This window comes from Mya arenaria, chromosome 14, assembly GCF_026914265.1.
Source record: "Mya arenaria isolate MELC-2E11 chromosome 14, ASM2691426v1".
Taxonomy (NCBI): Eukaryota; Metazoa; Mollusca; class Bivalvia; order Myida; family Myidae; genus Mya; species Mya arenaria.
The window spans coordinates 31,466,027-31,480,998 of NC_069135.1; the positions used below are offsets into that span (position 1 = coordinate 31,466,027).

The 14,972-nt window shown below is 35.5% G+C and overlaps 1 protein-coding gene and 1 pseudogene across 1 annotated transcript; one reads left to right on the forward strand and one right to left on the reverse strand.

The window, feature by feature from the left end:
• The first annotated feature begins 1,540 nt into the window (after positions 1–1,540).
• LOC128217116 (biorientation of chromosomes in cell division protein 1-like 1) lies at positions 1,541–14,600 on the forward strand. The gene is made up of 6 exons (XM_052924003.1): positions 1,541–2,086; positions 3,293–5,915; positions 6,236–6,403; positions 7,246–7,354; positions 9,036–9,259; positions 10,803–14,600. Exons 1-6 carry the CDS (start codon positions 1,747–1,749, stop codon positions 11,824–11,826), a joined length of 4,488 nt encoding a protein of 1,495 aa, XP_052779963.1. The 5' UTR covers positions 1,541–1,746; the 3' UTR covers positions 11,827–14,600.
• LOC128217121 (uncharacterized) overlaps positions 11,890–14,972 on the reverse strand; it is a 219,034-nt pseudogene continuing 215,951 nt past the window's right edge.

Consider the following 14,972-nt stretch of genomic DNA (forward strand, 5'->3'; position numbering starts at 1 on the left):
ATGATCATTGAGAAGCTTATTATATTTTGTCTGGAAATGCAACGGCGCTTGGAAATTGCTTGATGACTCATCATGACCCCTTAGCGCAATGTTTTGCTGACCACAAAGAATAATTGTTTCAACAATAGACACTAAAATCTGGCGATTCTTTTCAACCATGGCGTTAAATTGAGATATTGTGCACTCAATGTCTTTTTTCTGCCCTTTCAACACGGCCAAGTAGTTCTCCGCAGCAATTAATTGGTCAATATGACATTGAGATTTGCTATGTCTTTCTACAATCTTTGAAAAATTACACCAGTCTGTAAAAGGTTCTCTAGTCAAAGCTTTACTACGGGCCACCTGGTCACCGAAAAGGAAGCACGGCGCGCAAAAAAAACGCAATTTGCTCATAGAATACCTCAGCCATGAATGGGTCCTGAACCAGACACTTTGGGCCTTCCTAAGTTTTCCTCCGCTGAATATGTAAATAAGATAAAATTATTATGTACTTGCACTTACCTTATTTGTTTTGAAAATTTTAAAAATAAACTCAAAATAATTGTTTATCGTATAATTTTGACAGTATTCAAAGCTTTTGCTTTACCATGTTATGACGACGTTTCAAACGTATTTGCTACTCTGCGGTTAATAATCATACAATATTGCCTGCTATTTACAAAATCGTATACCATACTGTACTGCATGTTTTTTTAAAAAAAACTAATACCTGTGTACAATCCCCTAGCATGGGAAAAATATTCATAACAATACATACAATACTCGATACAGAAGGCAATAAATGAATGATATATCGGTGCCTAACTTTAGTTGCTTAGTATACAAATCCGACGCAAACAAATATGAAATAGTTGTACATCGAGGTACAGCGTCGTGCAATTATTTAAAACATATACCTTGAGGGGAAAAAGCAACAATGTGCCTCGTCCCATGAAGTAGACAATAGCTCAAACTTCTGAGCACCAGTCAAAGGCTGAATACTGGAAGCAAAAACATCCGGATACGGCGGATAAGGTTCCGCATGGGAGTTACAGCATGGATCGGTACAGTGATGTGTTTTCGGTAAAAATGTCAAAATTTTATATTTTACATTTGCTTGCCGAAAAAAATCTATGGAAAGTATTGTTATTTTATCATGTAATTTAAAGTACTCATAGATTTTGCTTGCTCCTATGTTTTGGTCAAGCCCTACCTACACATTTTTCACCCATCATTTTCCACCAGCCACTAATCCTAATCCTCGGTCTCGCTCCTATTTGACCAGTAGAAATCAGTTTGCGACAAATGCTTTGACATGATGTATTTTTTACTGAACAAGAGATACAGTAGATACAGCTCATTAGGTATCGTATTATACTTATAGTTTAAGTTAGCCAATATTTCGTAAGTTTCACAAAGGAAATAATATAGAAACATGTTAATTCTGTCATCGTAAACGTCATTGGTTAAACTTTGGCCTAATTTAAAGGTTTGACCAATGATAGAGATTCTTACTAGGAATTTTCATTATGTTTGTTATCCGGGTACTTGTATCGCAAAATGGACGGAAGTGTAAATAACGAAAAACAAACCGCAAATTTTAAAACGGATAACTCCGATTCAGAAACAAAACCGAGTTTGAATCAAGATTCCCCGGATAAAGCAAAGGTTTCCCCACATACTGGACAAGATGTCATACCTAGCTCTGACAAAGCAAGGCTAGAAAAACGTCACAACTTACCTGGTTTCCAAAACACACAAGTCGGCATGACAGATCACATGGATCCTCCGAAGTCAAAGAAACACAAACTTTCTCCCAGTAGTTCACTTGTTGATTTTAATGAAAACCAAGAAATTGGCAAGCGTAGACGAGTGCAGCATGATTATCGACGTCTCTCAAGTTCTGGTTATCTTGATGACTATGAAACAAGTCGTGAAAGACGTTTCTCATCGGATTCTGATGCAACTTCTACATCTCCGAGCCCAAATAAACAGAAATGTGTGCCTACTACACCTACAGGATCTGTAGAGGATGACGGGACTCCTCATGTTAAAATAACATTAAAATTATCTAAGACTGAAAATGGAACATTTGTTAATGGTAGCAGTAAGTAATCATGGACATTTTAATAAATTATATCGAAGTCTTGCCCTACCAACAACACTTTTTTTAATTGCTGTGATACAAGCATTGCACACCATTTCATTCTATAAATTGCCCCGTGAAAGAGGCAAGAAGGCCTTGAACCATGTGCTTTAAGCGGGTGTTCGACCCGAGTCACTTCAATTGGGATTTTCAAAAACCTTTAAATAGTAACATACATAAGAAATCACACTTAAACAACAACTTTGCCCAATGACTTTTTTATGAAAGCTTAATTCAATTTTGTTTTATAAGTTTTGACACAAAAACATACCATAACCTCTGCTCTTCCCACAAATACGCGTGAAAAGCGAACTGAGCTACTGGCGCAAACTCTTCCCGAAGGCGTGAAAGCCCCTTCGCAGCTATATTGAAGTATTAATTAACTTACTTCTAAAGATGCTTTAACAAACACTCAATTTTCCAGCAATCTAATAATCATTTGTGGGTGGTAGCCCTGCAATTGGGTGGAAGTCATTCTGCAAGCATGCTACAATTTACAATCATCTTGTTGTTCCCACAGCACCAGTTGAAATAATTGCATGCCTTGTGCATGTTTTCTGAAGTTGTACGCGGTAGCAGCAGATGAATACAGTGATACTTGTACCAACAATTTAGCTACCACAAAATATATCCCCTAGATTTACTGTGATGACATAATCCCTCCCATGAAGAAACCCATTTTTGCAAAAAAAATGTGTGGTTGGTAGTGTAGTTGCATGCTTCTTTTGCTTTAAATTGAACAAGAGAATGTTGTTGTTTTCTTTTAGTGATTCTTGCATTGCTGTTAAATTACTTTTGAATGTAATATTGATATCATAACTCATTAAATCTGAGTGAATTAGATTTGATTCTCATGACAATGATATAGTGATAAAATTAGCACAAGCCTGGCACTGTTAAAATGTTATCTTTGCTTGCTTTAATTCTGGGTTTATAAAACTGAGCTTATAAAAGATATGATGCCAAAAACTATTGTAAGAATTTGAGCATGTTCATCCAAAAGTTACAAAGCGTTTATAATTATTTATATAGTCACTCATCACAACCTACACTCAAACACAGTGCTACCAGATCAAGATGCAATGTGTTGAAGCTGTAGATAGCTTTGATTTTCATGTAATAACAGTGTTTTTTGTATAATTCATTTTATTTTCATATATTTTGCAGTTTCTCCAGACAAAACCAACCCTGATGAGCTGCAAAAACGCCACAAGACATCTCAAAATGGACACCATCATCATCACAAGGATACAGATAAATCACACCATCACCACCATCATACACACAAACATTCCCATAAAGACAAAAATAAAGAGAAATCTTCAGATTCAAAGGAACCAAAAAGCAAAGAGCCACATCACAAGGATAACAAACAAGAGAGAAAGAATAAATCTGAATATCTTAAATCAGACAACATCGAAAGGGTTCAGGCAAATGAATCAAAGGAAAACATTGATAATTCAAATTCGGTAACTGATATTACAAACAAAATGAAGGATGAAAATGTCATCACAAACCTTAATACAAAGAAAAAAGAGGATAAGAATCAAAAGGATTCACATATCCATGAGAAAACATATGAGCCAAGTACTGAAGCGAAAAAATCAGAGCCAAGTATTGAAGCGAAAAAATCACAGCCAAGTATTGAAGCGAAAAAATCACAGCCAAGTATTGAAGTGAAAAAATCTGAGCCAATTATTCAGGAGAAAAAGTCTGAGTCAAGTACTGAAGCGAAAAAATCAGATCCAAGTATTGAAGTGAAAAAGTCTGAGCCAATTATTCAGGAGAAAAAGTCTGAGTCAAGTACTGAAGCGAAAAAATCAGAGCCAAGTATTGAAGTGAAAAAATCTGAGCCAATTATTCAGGAGAAAAGGTCTGGGCCAAGTATTGAAGTGAAAACATCTGAGTCAAGTATCCAAGAGAAAAAATCTGAGTCAAGCATTGAAGTGAATAAGTCTGAGCCATGTTTTCAAGAGAAAAAATCTGAGTCAAGTTTTCTAGAAAAAAAATCTGAGTCAACTGTTCAAGAGAAGAAATCTGAGCCAGAAAGTGTGAATGCTAAAAATCCAGAAAAGATAGACGAATGCCGGAAAGTGAATAATGAGACAAAGGTCTTTGACGTATCAAGTAAAATTCATTCCAACAGTGATGTTGACACTTTAAATCTTTCTAACGGCCGTAATAAGCCTCAGGTTGTGACTGATGGAAAGCATGAAGTTAAAAGTGAAGAAGGTCCATCTGAAACTAAAACATCATCTGAACAAACCATCCGATCCATTGCAGCAAATGGAGACCAAGCACAAGTTGCTTTAAAGGACAATAAGGATAATTCATCAGGTTCAAAGTTTGAGGATCGTAGTTCTCATAGATCAAAGCACCATAAACATCACAGTCGAGATAGAAGTGGTTCCAAATCCTCCTCAGAGCATAGATCTCACAGGCATGACCATCAATCTAAACCAGAGCAGAAGTCAAGTACAACACATCAAAAGGATAAGGAACAAAACAGTTCAGAACTGTCTCAAAAGACCGAACTCCATAATAAGAATAAAACAAGGACTTTAGAAACAAAAGAAGTGTTGGTTGGCAAATCTGAGAATGTTGGTCCATTAGCAAAGCATAGTGAGAAAGCAGCATATGATATCAAGACTAAGGATTCGAAAACAAATACACATAGTCATTCATCATCCAAAACAGAAAATAGGCAGCACTGTGACCCAAAAGAATCACAAAGTAAACAGAGATCTGCAGAGAGCTCTAATGGTGTTTCTAAGTCAAGTGTCAGTGACACACCAAGTAAATCTAAACCATCAGAAGCTTCAGCTGAAAAGTCAAGAAGTCATCATCGTAAGAAAAGGATTGTTAATTGTGGTGTGCAAGTTAACATGAGGAAGAAAATCGATACAAAGGAAACTCAGGTTAATGCAGATGATATTGCATCTGACTGCCGGGATAGTATGAAAGATACTATGAAAATCTCAGAGAAAAAGTTTCAAAGAATTGCTTATGTGCAGCAGAGTATTTCTAATACTGAGCAACAAAAACTGTATGCAAAACACTCTAAAGTAACTCCCAAAAAGCAAGCAAGTGTAGACAACTCTGAAAAAGTTACTGTGAAGTTTAGTGATGAAATCTCAACAAAATCTCAGGACAAGAAACTTTGGAAATTTGAAGCAGAGTCACTTGATAAGTACAAACATAAATCATTGTTGCATGTTGAGCAATATTCCAATGGGGGAGGACTTGTCTGTCATGCCTACCAGCAAGAGGTAGATAAACTATCAGATTCAGAAAAAAAGGAGTTCGCAAAAGAATACTTTGACTTTGTGTATGGTGAGCCAAATGAGGGTGTGGCAAACTGTTGTATGGGCATAGTGCATGGAGCATTAGCTCACTGGCCAGATCTTGTTGAGCACTTTGCTGACATATATCCAAATTTGACCATCAAAACTGGTGTATTGGGTAAGAGCGATATAGAGACAATGAGTATGGAGAAATACAGAGAGCATCTTCATAAGTCATACAAAGCTGGCACTTTTCGATGTGGACCACTATTACAAGTGAGTTTAGTGGGTACAGCACAAGAAGAGGTTGGGGATTATTTCCCAGAGGTTCTTGATATGTGTGAAAGTGATCCATTCCTGGACCTGGTGATGCCGTGGGGAGAATTGTCTTCAGTAAGGATGGCCTCAAGAAATATGAGTAATGATGGACCAATTCTCTGGACAAGGCCAGGGGAGCAGCTCATCCCAACAGCTGATATGCCAAAATCTCCCTTCAAGAGAAAAAGGTGATTTTTGTAATAAATGTTATTATTTATCACTAGTTCATGATTTGGCAGGCAAAAAAAATCATAGACCATTGTTTTGACGGGTTTTTTTTATTTTTAGAAACAGATTATTGAAGTTTACCTGGTTTTCATCTCATTCTGGTGGGGATCAATTCCATGACCCTTCACAACTCATGCTGACAACCGTCTAACTGAGTCTGTGTAAATCGCTAGCTCAATGCATTTGTAGCTAGACAGTAGTAGTGCTTCTAAATAGGTAATACCATTTTAAATGTAAGGTTGTATTTTAAGTAATAATCAAGGTTTTTTTTTCATTGCAGGGGTATGAATGAGTTAAAGAACCTGCAGTATTTGCCACGCTCCTCAGAGCCCAGAGAGACCATGGTAGAGGACCGAACACGCTGTCATGCAGATCATGTTGGGCACGGTTTTGACAGGCACACCACGGCAGCTGTTGGAATGCTCAAGGCTGTAAACTGTGGGGATAAGTAAGATAATATAATAATATTTTTGGTGTGACATTGATTTTTAGAGCTCGCGACTATTCAAAGAATAAGGAAAGCTATTCTACTCACCCTTTTATCGACGTCAGCATTACACCCTGGTTATGGTTTTGCATGTTAACACCTTCAAAACCTTCTTAATTGAACAAGTAAGATAACTCTGTCTTGCATATAATACAAATTTTGGCCGTTTATTAGTTGACATAAATTCTGGTAAAGGTTTTGCATGTAAGCACATATTGGTCAATAACTCAGCAACTACTGATGGATTGTATTGAAACTTTTATCCCTCAAGTATTATTACTCTTATCTGAAGATTTTGCCCCTTTATTATTTGATTTAAAAATTCTGGTAAAGGCATTGCATTTCACCTAATTTTTGCATTGAATTACCCATGTAATACTAAAACTTTGCAATCCTTTATGTTTAAATCAGCAGTATAGTCGAGCATGCTGTCTCTGACAGCTTTAGTTATAAGTCTTAAAGAAGGAACATTCAATCCATGCATAAATGAATTTACAAATTATCAATTGTTGGCACCAATTATAAAAAATGATTTTATCAAAAGATATTGAATTGAACTCAAAAGATATTGAATTGAACTCTGTTTAGCAGATTATAAAAGAATGAAATTCAAAACTTTTATGACAAAAATTAAATGATAATTTTCAGAGTTAAATACATGTTTATTTATTTGAAAAATTGGTAAAAAGTAATATTTGCAAGAATATATCTCGAAATAATGGTATGCCACATGTGGATTTAAGAATTCAGATTTAAACCATTATTAATTTTTGCTATCTACATGTATCTGTGCCATGTTTCAGACCTGTAGAGGATCGTATTGTGAAGGATGTGATATGCTTTCACCCCGGGGATTTCATGCAGCTGGTGGACAAACTACAGCTAGATCTCCATGAACCCCCTGTATCCCAGGTATTTGAGGATTTGTTTATGGAACAATGATGTTGGCTCATTATTAACCCTTTGCATGCTGGGAAAATTGTCGTCTGCTCAAAAATGTCGTCTGGTTTATTCTAAATTTCTTTCAATTTACTTAAATTTTTGGGGATATATTGACTGAGTGGCAAACAGCTTGGAACCTGACCAGGCGCCGAGTTACTCGGCACCTGGTCTGGTTCCAAGCTGTTTGCAAAGCCTTTAAAATCGCCTTCAGCAGCCTAAGGGTTAAAAAAGAGATATGATCATATCCTTGGTGTGTTTTTCAGCATAAACATGCAAAATCATGAACCTTGACTATGACTCAAAAACCTTTCAAGATATTTAAATTTATATGAGACTTGGTACAAATTGTGCCACAGTATAACAATACTTTAATGATTATTGAGTTATGCCCCTTCCTCAACTGGAAAACATCTAATTTCTTGTACACATGTACACATGTACTTACTACCGGTACATTCATACTGTGTCATTAGAGTGAAACTGATATTTCTTTAATGTAGTCCATTGGGTACATGTGTTTTCTTTGAATTAAGTACTTTAAAATGTCATCTTGTGTTGATGTTATAGTTTGAGGACAGAATGTTAACATCATATTGTAAAACTAGACAGGCATAATGATAGGCCAATTTTAGAGTAGATATATTCTATTTTAAGACTAATTACATGTAGTGAAAGGTAATATGATATTGCAGGAGACCACTGTTTCAAAACTTGCCTGAATATACATCAACCAATTAATCATGATATTTATAAATTATTGGTAAGTTTTTTTTATCTTACAACCCTGATCACTTATGCATGTCATCACAGGGGACAGAAACAAATTATTATACCCCCACAAACGAAGTTTGAGGGGGTATATAGGAGTGAGCTTGTCGGTTGGTCTGTCTGTCAGTTTTCATGGTTTCCAGACGATAACTCATGAAAGGCTAGACAGATTTGAAATTTTTTTGGTACACAGGTGTAACATCAGAAGGTACAGGTCAAGTTCGATATTGGGGCTGGTGGGCCAAGGTCAAGGTCACTGTTACTCAAAATAGAAAAACGGTTTCCGGACGATAACTCATGAAAGGCTAGACAGATTTGAACAATTTTTGGTACACAGGTGTAACATCAGAAGATATATAGGTCAAGTTCGATATTGGGGCTGGTGGGGCCAAGGTCAAGGTCACTGTTACTAAAAATAGAAAAACAATTTCCGGACGATAACTCATGAAAGGCTAGACAGATTTGAACAATTTTTGGTACACAGGTGTAACATCAGAAGATATAGGTCAAGTTCGATATTGGGACTGGTGGGGCCAAGGTCAAGGTCACTGTTTCTAAAAATAGAAAAACGTTTTCCGGACGATAACTCATGAAAGGCTTGACAGATGTGAACAATTTTTGGCAGTAACCTTGGAGTTATGGCCTCTTTTCAAAGGAATGGTTTGCCATTCATGTGTCCAGGCGGCATTTGTGGGTATTCGTCACTCCTGTGACAGCTCTAGTTTTTGTTTATTTAAGCCTATATCTCTCTCTCTATATATAAATATATATACATATAAGAAAATAATTTGTTTCTGCCCCCTGTGCATGTCATATATTTCCTTTTTGTTGAATTGCCATTCAAAAGTCATGATGTTTTATTCTTAACTCATTGATATTTCAGTGTGTTACCTGGGTTGAAGACGCCAAACTGAACTACCTCCACCGAGAAGGGATCCGATATGCGAAGATTCAGTTACGCGATAATGACATTTACTTCATACCCCGCAATGTTGTCCATCAGTTTAAGACAGTTTCAGCTGTGACGAGCGTGGCCTGGCATGTCCGACTGAGAAACTATTATCCTGAGCTAGACAGAGATCCTGAACTGTTGGAAGAGCATAAGAGGTGGGTGGCTCTTGTTAGCGCTTTGCCTGTTTGAGGGTAGGGGGTGAAGGAAAGATAAACATTTATTTCCATGGCCATAATTCTGTCTTGAATGAATGCAAAGTAATGGACATTTCTCAAAAATGTTACGTACATTCACATTGGTATACATGGTCCCGATAACTATTTAAAGATCTGTAGCCTTCACAGCCTGTTTTAATCAGCTTTCAGAGTTTTGCGAATTAATTATTCTATGTATGATCTGAGAGTTTGTTTAAGATTTCTGCAGAAACATATGTGATTTTGGCTCAACTATTTGAAGAATAAGTAGGCTTTACTGTAAAACTCACCCTGACGTCAGCGTCCGGTTCAAGTTTTAGTGCAAGTTGGCTTTTCCACTTATTACTCCAATACCCTTCATTCAATTCACTTAATATTTCACATGGTTGTTCAGGACCCTCACACAATGAGGTTACATAACTCCATATTATCCTAAATGCAAATTATGGGGCCTGATTGACTTAGGTTAAAGATTAAGGGCACATTGTGTCAGGTTAAAGATTTGGGGCAAGTTGGGATTACCCTTCATTCAGTTGACTTAATTCTTAATTATATACATTATTAAATACCAAATTATTGACAACCATCACACAATGAGGTAACATAACACCACTTGATTCTAGATAGTACATAGTATGGCCCCTGATTGACTAATGACTAAAGTTTTAGGCCACATTGTGTGGGGTTAAAGTTTAAGGGCAGATTGGGACTAATTACTTTTATACGCTGCATTCAACTGACTTAATACATCAAACAGTTGTTTACAGCCATCACACAATTAGTTCACATAACTCCATATTAACCTTAGATACAAATTATGGCCATTGATTGACTTCCTTTTTTCTTGCTTTTGACAGGTACATTTTTATATTTTTAACCAAGTTTTCTCAAATCGAACTTGATTTTTAGAATGACTTATGCCGTTAATGCCGGTATAATGGCGGCATCAAACTCACCTATGGTATTGAATAATTTTCGTAAGGTTTGACATATGGTGACCAAACTTGCAACATAGTAAGAGCTTATGAAAACCTTTCATGGGAATGCATATTGGGCCGCTAGGGTCAAGGTCACTGTGCCTAAATTAAGCAAAATGGTTTGTACTGAAAAACTTAGTTAGGGTTGGCATACTGCAACCAAACTTGGTATTAAAAAAGACCATGCATGGGATTGTGTTTGTGGCTCCAAGAGTCATGGTCAAGGTCACTGTGACTAAATTGATTGTTGTTTGGGGCCCTAGGGTCAAGGTCACTGTTTATAAAAACCTGGTTTCGTTGCATTGCAGAGTTTCTTGTTTACTTTTTAATTTGTCTTTTTTTATTGCTTTTGACAGGCACATTTATCATAATTGTATTCATTTCTAAGACAAAGCGGCAAATAGATAAGTGGGCTGTCCTATGACAGCTCTTGTGTAGGTTAAATGAAATTTGAATTATAGTGACTAGTCGTTAATAAACATAACTTATATGCATTCATTTTAAAAGAACATGTAATTTCATTACAGGTTGGAAGTTGTCATGGCAGAAAGTAGAATTCGAGAGAAGGAAGAAAGAGTGAGGAAAGAGAAAGAGAAAAGAGAGGCTGCAATTCTCGCTAGGGAGAAGAAGCTGGAAAAACTGGCTCAAAAAGCTAAACTTGAGGAAGAATCACCTCTGAAGAAACAAAAGCTGGAAGCCGGTAAGACTCCGTTGAAACACGAGCCCAAAGATGACGTGAATTTGGTTAGAGATGGTAGTGGCATTCCTCAGGTCAAAAGTGAAGCTGTTGGAATGGTGAAAGTGGAAAGATCTGGAAGTGTTGAGGTTATAAATCCAATGGAGGCATTAAGGAAGGCAGTTAAGGATGAACACAAGGCTAGAACACTTAAGTTGGCGAACAAGAGTGATGTGAAAGTTGGCATGATGGTTGGTACATGTGTACCGGAAGGTTCCAGCACCAGTTTTTCATCCGCTTTGTCTAGAGGAGATGTCACTCCAACAAAACAAACTGTGGCCTGGGTAAAGAATGAGAAAGATGTTGATAGTATTGATGCTCTTAGGGCAAAGAAGTGTGAACTGAAAGAACTTGGTAGTAAGAAATTCGCTGTTGTGCATAGTAAAGTTGCCATAAAAGGTGTTGAACCACAAGTTATCAAGATCGCAGTTGAGAGGAAACCCAGTGACAATGTAGGGAAAGTGGTTAAAGTTCACAGCAGTGTGGAACAAACAAATCCTGAAATTAAAGCAGCAAAGATTGTTACTGAATCTCACCAAAATGTTAGTGACACTCTGAAAGACACAAGTCATGTTGAAAAAGTGCTAAGTGTTAAGACTAGTGTCCCACTAATAGATAACATTGATTCTACCCATGACACTTCAGGTATTTCAGAATCGTCGAAGGATGTGCCTATAGATGATAACTCAGTCAAAACAGTAGACAATAAGGGTGATCATTCACAGGAACGTGTTTTACTTGACACCCAACAGTCTCTTCAGGCAGCAGAAAATATAACAGATGAAAATGATGACGAAAAACCAATGGAAACATAGAGAACTACAATATTACGGATCTGTTTTATTTTGGACCTGTGTAAATCATTTGTTTTAATATGCTGACATTACACTTGTATACATGTAGTTGTAGTGTGTATCCATGCATGTAGCTGTTCTTGTTAACTGATACTTGCTCTTTTGTGGTTGTACCAAATTATGAATAGCTTTTGTCATTAAGTTGTCCATTGTTTGTAATTTGAAAAATGAAAGTGCTTTGAAATACTGTATACATTTATGATATTTTTTAAACAGATGTATTCATAATGACATTTACCTTCAGAGGATTTTTCTGAGATCATGCAAGTGAAAAGTGATAATGTTTAATAAGTTTTAATATTTGATTGATGAAATGCATCTTGTCGAGATCAAAAAACTTATCAGAAGCATAAGCGTTTTGTACATGATTCGAACATTAAATTAACATACTTTATACCTTTATGCAGCATTTAAAGGTACCGTTTACACCCTTATATTTGAAGGCATTAATTTACCAATAGTAGCGTGTTCAACCTACATGATAATTATCTGTTAAATCTTAACTTACATGTGTTAGTTGAGTGTCAAGTAAAGAAATCGAATGCATTAACAATCAGGAATTATGTAACTTTCCAGTAAATCGAAGGCTTGCAGACCGGTGGATATAGATATACGTATTAGACTTTGGTTTGTGGTCACTAAGCCCGCTAAGTGGGTATTCTCGGGGCACTCTGTTTCCTCCTCAACACAGACCTCAACATTGTACTAAGAAGAGTGACATAAAACATAGGCTCATAACTTTCTTCACAATTGTTGTAAAATAAATACAGTTTAAGTTGAAAAAGGGAAAAGGTACATGTACTTCCTTATTTTGAATGAAAGCAAATGAACTGAAATATTACATTATTTAAACACATATGTGTTGATAAACCAAATTAACTTGTTTCTTGATATTTTACTCATTTAACACACATATGTTGCATAAAGTTTTATGTTATTTAATTCATGTGCTGGCAGCAGTCATTTATTGGTCACTGGGCTCATCACAAGCTTACATTACATCTTTCGTTATTTATTTTCCATCTCGTATCATTATACATTAATTATTGATTTAAAGACATATGTATTAGATTGATTGAAAATATTAAAGCCCCATTTCATAAAATATTTTACAATTTGTTTTTCAAATCTATTAATATTTTGGTAGAAGTAAAAATAAACTCAATGTTTTTTGTTGTTTTTACAGAAACTCTTTAACTGCCATTTTTGACACTAATAAATATATTTAAAGAAGTTTTTAATTAAATATGTTACACTACTTAAAGATTTTTTTTTTTTATATTGGGATACTCTTGCTTTATAACTTAAAGGTCGCCTTCACGTTGTTTTTTAAATTAGAGAAAAAACTTATGTTCTTGTCATAGCCTTGGCATTATTGTTGAATAGACAATATGCACATGTACAGTAAGGCCCATAACTCTGACATAAATACTTACTAAGTTATGCCCCTTTTTGGACTGAAAATCAACAGATGAGCATTGAAGTTATCTTTAATTTAGTTTTAAAGCTTGCTACTGTAAAGGAGACATTGAGAGTATTTCTTGTAATGTTTGTGGTTACATGTGCGAGTGACAGAATGTTTTGCAGATGTCAATATCCTCTTATTTTTCTGTTTTCAAGTTTTGAATTCAGCTGATGACTTGTATAAATGCCTTGTTAAAGAAATAAAACGATTAGTGCTGTGTTAAATAGGCATTGTTGTTTACTTATGGCAGTAAACGTGTCTGAAGAGGTTATCAGTTATGAACAAGTGCTAATTATGTGTTCAGTTTTACCATTTTGAAATTTTGTTATTTAAAGGAAATAAGTTTTAACAGATTGGAGATTAATGTAAGCATACACACTCACTTCAATGTCATTACTCCAATACTGAAATATATGTCAATTTAAAGTGTGCAACTCTTTCAATTAATTTACTGACGTTATTACAAATAATTGTAAGGGAGGGGTGGTTGTTACTATGTTAACAGTGTTTTGTTAAACTTTCAAAAAATTATAAAAAAAACAGGGTTTATCGTAATAGAACTTTATTAAAAGTAACATGATTGTCAGCGTCATCGTTGTAAACTTATAATCTTCTGACTTTCATGGACACATTTTTGACCTGCAGCATTTCTAACATGATTAAGCTTTACTGATTTAACCTAAATTGTATTAATTCAATAAGAAGTGGTATGTAATGTTATTGGAAGTATCTCCCTGTGGATGTATGTGTTGAATAAGTTTATTTTAAAGGGCATAGTTCTGAGTAAGAAATTTTATGTCATACAATATATACATGTAAAGCCCTCCCCACACATAGAAGCTTTTCAACTCTTTGTTGGGGATGTCCTCCCTTTTCTCTAATAATGGAATGAGTGTTTATGCCTGTATGATAGATCACTATTTTAAGGCAAAAACAATCAAATTCTTAAGCATTCAGGTATTTGATTTTGTTTTTCCATATATATTGGGATACAATATAACGTCGATGGCGGAGTTAGAATTTCAAAGATATTTAAAAGTTTGTTATAGGATACACTGTGCCAACGCAGATTGGTGTATAGTTGAAAAAGATCTCTGTCATGTCAGAAAAAGCTTGACACATTTTGAAATATTCAATATATTGTTTCATCAGTTCTCCATTTTCCTTTTCTCACTCATATATATGTTTACATTGTTGTGTTGTTGTATATTTGCCTTTCCACTGTTACACTATACAAGACTGTCTGTTGAAGAATAAAGATGTGAATGTGAAAGAATTCTTGTTATAAAAAGTCATGGAAGTTTTACCTAGGATATTTTAGCTCTTCTTATGCAATTGCGCGTCATCCGTGCATCTGTAAACAATTGCTTGTAAACGAAATACTGTTAAGATAGCCTTATGTTTTGATTATTAATCCAGCCAAACCACACATGCATGACTGTAGTATGGTTCCTGAAATGCTGTGTTGTTGTTTTTCTTAACTTAAAACAGAGATGTGTACTATTGTAGTATTATTGCCCATTTTATACCCGAATGTATTTTGTATGGGAGACAACAATGAAGTTGTGTATTATTGTAGTAGTTGTTTCCCTTTGCCCGAAAGTATATTCTAAGGGAGACAATTTTGTACAAAAATTTGTTT

What these genes read in the sequence shown, in the direction of transcription:
- LOC128217116 (XM_052924003.1), top strand. Translation starts at nt 1,747, where the DNA reads ATGACAGATCACATGGATCCTCCGAAGTCAAAGAAACACAAACTTTCT. An exon ending in GCTGTAAACTGTGGGGATAA is followed by an intron (nt 6,404 to 7,245) that starts GTAAGATAATAT and finishes GCCATGTTTCAG; the next exon opens with ACCTGTAGAGGATCGTATTG. An exon ending in CTGTTGGAAGAGCATAAGAG is followed by an intron (nt 9,260 to 10,802) that starts GTGGGTGGCTCT and finishes ATTTCATTACAG; the next exon opens with GTTGGAAGTTGTCATGGCAG.